Here is a 6,520-nt window from a genome sequence, read left to right on the forward strand (position 1 = left end):
GGTTTTTAAATACTTTCAGACGTTTTTCACAAGTGTTTCATCTGTCTTTTTTTATGTTGCGACTGTTGCGTCTAGATGTTTTTAAACTAGATCGGGTGTTGCACATGTGATGCGCGTGGAAAGTTACTGACGGCGCAAGCGACGTTCGAGGCGGCGCAGGCGATGTCCGGGACGACGCAGGTGACTTCCGAGACAGCACGAGCCCACTACTGGTGCACTCGCTCGCGAGCCCAACGCGCTAGGCGCTTGCTCCCCGGGGACATACTTAATAACACTGGCCAACAAACATTGAGCTGCAACTCTTTTCCTTTTCAAATATTATTTTTCTATGCTGTATATGTTTCCTGATGATACAGACCATGTGGGGCGCCACCGCCATGCCAACGATGGCAAAAAAGAATGGTATAGTAAAGAATGATTATGTTACTGTTACATTCAGGCCGAAAAGCTCTGGAGCTCTGGAGCTCATAATCTTATTTTCTGAAGACACTCCTTACGTCAAAACTGAAGCGGCCCAACAGGGAGCAAGTGAAGCCATGTACTCCAGACGGATGCGCTTGCCTCGCCAACAATGCAGCTCGCTCCTTGAACCATGCTTCAGGAGGGAACTCCCCAACTAGGTCTAAAAAGTAAAAGGAGGCTCGCATTAGCTGGTGCATGATGTCTCAACATCGCCATTAGTTGCTTCATCTTCGACAAGGTCGCTCGATATGGCTGACGGTATCCTGTGCCGTTTGAGGACCCGGGATGTGGCAAGCCTTGCGTTCTGGTACTTCAGAACAATGACTCTTTCATCGTCCAAGTCAAACCTTAGGTTTTCTTCGGTGCAGCCTTCCACGAGGCTGCACAGGTGCTTCAGGTTTTCAACTTCCACACCATTTACCTTCTTTACCTGACCATGTGATATTAGGCAGCTTGATTATTCAGGACATATGCCAGATAGCTTGGGTAGTGGGTAACTGGGTACCAGGGTATATACCGTATAAGTATAGTAAAGTAACATACCTGTAGTTCAGCAAACCTTTCATAACCGACATTGATATCATCCATTAGAACCTGAAACACAAATATTCAGTACAAAGATAAATTTATCTCAAGTTCATGGAAACAGCATATGCAAAATGTTTCAGATTGAATAATGAAAGGGTAAACAGAAATGTAAGAGGGTAGCAAATTAATGGAATAATACCTGAGATAGGATAACTAATTGTTCACCAGCCTTCTTTGGAAGCTCTCTTAGTGCCCGTTCACATAATCGGCGTGGTGAGGCATTATACCAGTCTTCTCCAAATTCATGGAGATAAGGCTGGGTAAGTGGGATAAAAACAAAACCAGCAAATATGTAGTAGCTTGGTAATTTATCAAATTGATGGACTGGGACTAAAGGTTGCAGCTGCATAATAAACAACACAAATCCGTAAAAGATCAGTTCCAATTTCAAATGTCAATAAGCTCTATGGTTCTAGCATAAGATAGAAATAGTGGGACTAGCTGCAGTTTTCTGGGCTCTATGGAAAGGGAGGAATAATGTTTGTTCTGAAAAGAAAAGGACGAAATCTCCTACTGAGATAATCAGTTCACTCCGTTTGTTCATTTCATATTGGGCAGGGCTGCATAATCCAGAGAGCTGTAATGAGCTTGAACAAGGAGCAGAAGTACTCAAGACTTTGGTGCCGTAGTGTCATCAACAAGGCCAGCAGCAAGGAGTCAAGGAGACCCGGTGATCCAAGATGGTGTGATCAGTTGAAGTCTTGAAGATTGCGACTGTAACACGAATGCTGTTTGATCTCGCCAATGATGTTGCCATTTTTCGCTAGTGACATCTTTGTTCTATCCATATTTAGTTCTGTGGGCTCTAACTTCTTTCTGTCATTGTGTTGTTAAAGGTCTAAACTCCGTAATATGGTTCACAGGTGACTGGTTTAAGCTCAAGCCCTGGGTGCTTGAGTTTAATCAGGTATTGTATTAGGTAAGCAGTGATAAACAGGTGAAACTTTGTCATTTAGTTACTTTATAAGTAATGGAATTCAGGTTCACCCGCTATGGAAAAAAATGATGTGTGCAAAGAGAAGGCCTGTGAGAGCTGTGTAGAATACAATTTGGTCCAATTTTGTGTGCTACTACGACCTACATAAGAGATGACTTCATCTCTGCACCCTTTCAACTACTTACATAGGCCAACATGGGTCCAAAATAGGCCCATTGACTAATGTAATGAATTCAGTAAGGTACAAACATACAATTATTTGTGGGTGAGTTATGGAACTGATAGTAAGTATTGCCGTATTGAGCGCTGTCCGCTGGGCAGGTTGAGTCTATTACCAGTAGCATGGCAAAAATTGGTGTGAAGGTAAACTAGAAATAGCAACAGAATATCGCTAGTATATTTGCTAATCAACAAGCAGTCATAAATTGCACCCATATTATCAAAGGTACAGATTGAAATCAAATGTAATGAGGTTGCAAGGACTCACAGGTCTAAGTGTTACTCTCAATTCTTGCTCTTTACCATCTCGTAATACTTTGAGAACAGCTGTTTCTTCAGGTTTCTTCATGGACACCAGATGATCAAAGGTGATTCTCTCTCTATTCCGGAATGGAACTGGAGGTATTAAATAATGGACAAACTTCAGTAGTTGATTCTGAGATCCACATGTCTCAAAATAGTTCATAGACAGATTCACTGATTTGCACAAAAGCAGTATGAAAAAACATGCACCAAGGGCATGGATGTGCATGTGTTCAAACAATAATTGTGTGCTAGATTCCATAACAAATACTCCCCCAGTCAACAATAGTTGGCGTGTCAAATATTGTTGACTGGAGATAAGTGAAAGGTAAATGAAATAAACAAAATATGTGGCATAAAGTTGTTCTTAATGCATATTGAAGTAGTGCATATGTAGAAACTTATAAGCTCACCTGTGCCATCATTTGCGATAGGCACACCATCAAACTCAAGAAGGATGTCATCCTTCTTCAAAATCTTGTAAGCATCAGATAGAGGGTTTATTCTACTAACTAAAACTCCAGTCATTTCAGGCCGCATCCCAAAGCACTCTCTTAACTGAATATTTTCAGTAGCCTGGCAAGATACTCCAAGAGTACAAAACCCAGAATATTTACCGCTCTCTTCTACTCCAGAAATGAAACGCTTAATTACGGGCACCGGTATGATATAACTGCCAAAAGAAGAAGAAGACAGGAATAAGAAAGGAATTCTAGTAAAAGCAACAGGTTCATTTGATGCAAAAGGGAATATTTAAGGACTCACCCAATGTTTTCCGCCCCTGACAAATTCTGGAAAGCAACTCCGGCTACTTTATCACCCATAATGGCAGGCCCTCCACTATTACCTGGATTTATAGCTGCGTCTATTTGTATAGCCATGAGCTGCGTAGCACCATGGGCATATTGTGTTGGTTCAACTCTAGATACAACCCCCTTGGTGACAGAAATATTATCTCCACCTGAGCCAAAGTTCAGAGTCATATACCATTCCACATTTTGACATAATTTCTATTTTCTACAAAGTACAGAGAAAGTTTCATGTACACAATTAATGTTAGCAGTAGGGCAGCACAATGAAAACCCCTGAGCTGCACTATTCACTATACAAGCATGAACATAATTTTGCAATGTGGATGCAAATTACAGAAAGATTCATACTTATCAAGGATTTGTTAATGATTGGTTAACAAGTTAATAAAACAACAATTAGTTTAATGAATTTTAAAAGTGGTGAAATCATAAAGACGTTGGAGCTTCACCTTTCCAAAAACATCCTATATTCATGTGTTCCTATTATTGTTACTAATTTGTTTGTTGGTGCAATCAATTAGACCACATTTGTGCATTTACAATAGTACTAACCTGTTTCAGTTGTACCTTTGCAAAATAGAAGGTCATGTGTATGCAGTATGCTGCATGCGCTACTTGAATTGGATACAGTCATGGATGGAATCATGTAAATAACAAGTTCCACTTCTAGATGCAAAATACTGCAACAAATAACATATTGTCATCTACTCAACATCAGAATCATACCTTGAGGGTAGCCAACCACTGCGACGGCTTCTTGCAAAAAGGGGATGTCTCCAAGCTCCAAACTGTTCACCCCATCCCAAAACTCCTCACTCTCAACTGTCAACAGAGCCAAGTCACACTCATGACCAACAGCTTGGACTTCTGCCTTGTATTTAGTAGGCGAACCATGCTTCCTCACAAGAACAAAAGTATGATCAGCTACCACATGCGCATTCGTCACGATCCTTCTTCCAGGAATTACAAACCCTGCAACAGGGACATGGAATTCAGAGGTGAGCCAAAGAACAACTTCCATTTCACTGCATTTGGATCTACTTAGTTGTCATCGGACCTACTCACCTACAAAAATTATTGTCTTTCACATCTTCCGAACAACGGAGTCATATTAACCACACCAACTTGGAGGAATACAAGATCCAATAATTTTTGTGCTGCACAGCATGTGCTAATTCTATACAGCAGACGCTGGGGCACACACACGATTGAGAGCTGCAGCACAAATTTGCACACAAGATGCTTCGTTTCCCAAGTTGGAGCAAGCAAATTAAAATCATGAACTCTAAACTTGTAATAAAGAAAGTGCAGTTTAGGTCGAATTTAGGGAGACTAACAAACAAGCGATCCACAAGCATACGGGCGCCTACAGCAGTGGCAGAGATCCAATCCAACCAAACACAGCAATACAGTACTACAGTTCGAGGGCTAAATCAGTGTCATACCGGAGCCCATGCTCTCCCGCTGCGCCTTGTTCTGCCATGGCAAGAAGTAGTTGGGGCTGCTGGATACCGTGAACACCTTCACCACTGAGTCCAGAGCCAGCTCCACCGCCGCGTACGCATCCGTGTCATGCCGCACTAACGCCCCCGTCTCCTCCCTCTCCTCCTCCTCCTCGGGTATCGCCGGGGCTCCCCGCACGTCAACGCATTCTCCTAGGCGTGATGGGGCGGAGGTAGAGAAGGAAGCAGTGGAGAACCCGTGGGCGGCGGCGAGGTGCGGGAGGAAGGCGCGCGTAAGGGTTCGGAGAGGCGGGAGAGGAGGCGGAAGCGAGGGCAGGGATGGTGGATGGTGCAGGAGGACGCGGCGAAGGGCGCGGACGGAGGATGAAGAGGAAGAGGAGAGGCGGCGGAGGGTGCGAGCGGCGGCGAGCATGGTGGCCTCGCGGAGGGAGAGCCGAGCCGACAAGAGGGTTTGGGAGTTTATGGCTCGTGGGTTTTTTAGACTTCTAGGGCTCATTTGGATACTGCGGTGGAAAAGGCACGTGGATTTGAGCCTCCAAGGCGAATTCTTCACTGCACCTGCCACTCCTGTTCGCCCAGGAGATGGAATTCCCTTTGGAAAAAATTATCGGCCACAATTTAGGGTTTGTTTGGCAGGGCTCCTCTCCAGCTTTGGCTCCGGCTCCTCCAGAGAAGCCCTCCCAAACGTTTTCTTGGAGGAGCCGTTTTTCAGTAAAAAAACAGAGGAGCCCCTCGGGAGGAGCCGTGCCAAACAAGCTCTTAGGAATTACCGGGATACAAATTCCGGCTGGACAAAAAATATTCAAAAAATCAGAAAAAATGAAGATTTCAAAAATACAAGAGTCCATAGGTTTATCTCACAGCTGGTCATCACCATTGGCTTTAGATGAGTGAGTTAAGCAACCTAAGAAAAGATACAAGAGTCCACGGGTTTACGACAAAAATACATATTACATTAATCTTGCTGCATAACCAGATAGAATTAACAACTGTTTCGGCATAACTGCACTACACTCTATCCCTCACAACCAGCATCAGCAAGCTAGAGCATATAGAATGAGCCCTGCGATTGGATGGAGAAAAATCACTATTAGTCGATGCAATGCAATATTTATAAAATGGCGCAATGTAAACCCAGACTGAAGCTAATTCATATACTTAAGAAATACAACTCATCTCCTGAAAAAGTTGCACCGTAAATCCTACTAAACAATGAAATGCATAATATTGGAGCTAATGAACTGTTTTGATATCAAATCACCAACTACCAAATTTAGACCTCTCGTTCGTAAGACATCGTCAAATTGTCCAAGCCGCATTATTGAGCAGTTCTAGTACATCTGTTTTATTTTTCTCTCTGAACCGAACAAGATCATAGGTAGCAGTACTAATTCCAGTACTAATTCTGCATGTATGGACGAACTAATAACAGAGGCATGTCCACATATTCATAGTGTGACCCTTATATTTGACATTAGCATCAGCTCTATACCAGCTGAGATATTGAACTACTTATGTATTTATAATTGAAGCCTATGTTCCAAAATTACCCAACGCGTCTCTCTTCTAATTGCAAAAGTCACATATGCCACCTCGTGACATACTGACCTTACGAACAATTAGTACTTGCTTAAAACATCATGGAAGCAAATGAAAGAAATGAGTAAACATAATTAATCTAATAAAAAATGTTACTGCTAATAGGCTACCCAAACAAATTAAAAAGCACTCACTGG

The 6,520-nt window shown here is 42.7% G+C and overlaps 1 protein-coding gene across 1 annotated transcript; it reads right to left on the reverse strand.

Annotated features, from left to right (window-relative positions):
- Positions 1-310: 310 nt before the first annotated feature.
- On the reverse strand, positions 311-5,246 carry LOC136517670 (protease Do-like 10, mitochondrial). The gene is made up of 8 exons (XM_066511302.1): positions 4,767-5,246; positions 4,048-4,293; positions 3,275-3,470; positions 2,923-3,182; positions 2,475-2,602; positions 1,190-1,393; positions 1,006-1,056; positions 311-892 (listed from the first exon to the last, which is right to left on the reverse strand). The coding sequence occupies exons 1-8, from the start codon at positions 5,194-5,196 to the stop codon at positions 647-649; spliced, it is 1,761 nt and encodes a 586-aa protein (XP_066367399.1). The 5' UTR covers positions 5,197-5,246; the 3' UTR covers positions 311-646.
- Positions 5,247-6,520: the final 1,274 nt, after the last annotated feature.

This window comes from Miscanthus floridulus, chromosome 17 (genome assembly GCF_019320115.1).
Source record: "Miscanthus floridulus cultivar M001 chromosome 17, ASM1932011v1, whole genome shotgun sequence".
In the NCBI taxonomy this organism is placed as follows: Eukaryota; Viridiplantae; Streptophyta; class Magnoliopsida; order Poales; family Poaceae; genus Miscanthus; species Miscanthus floridulus.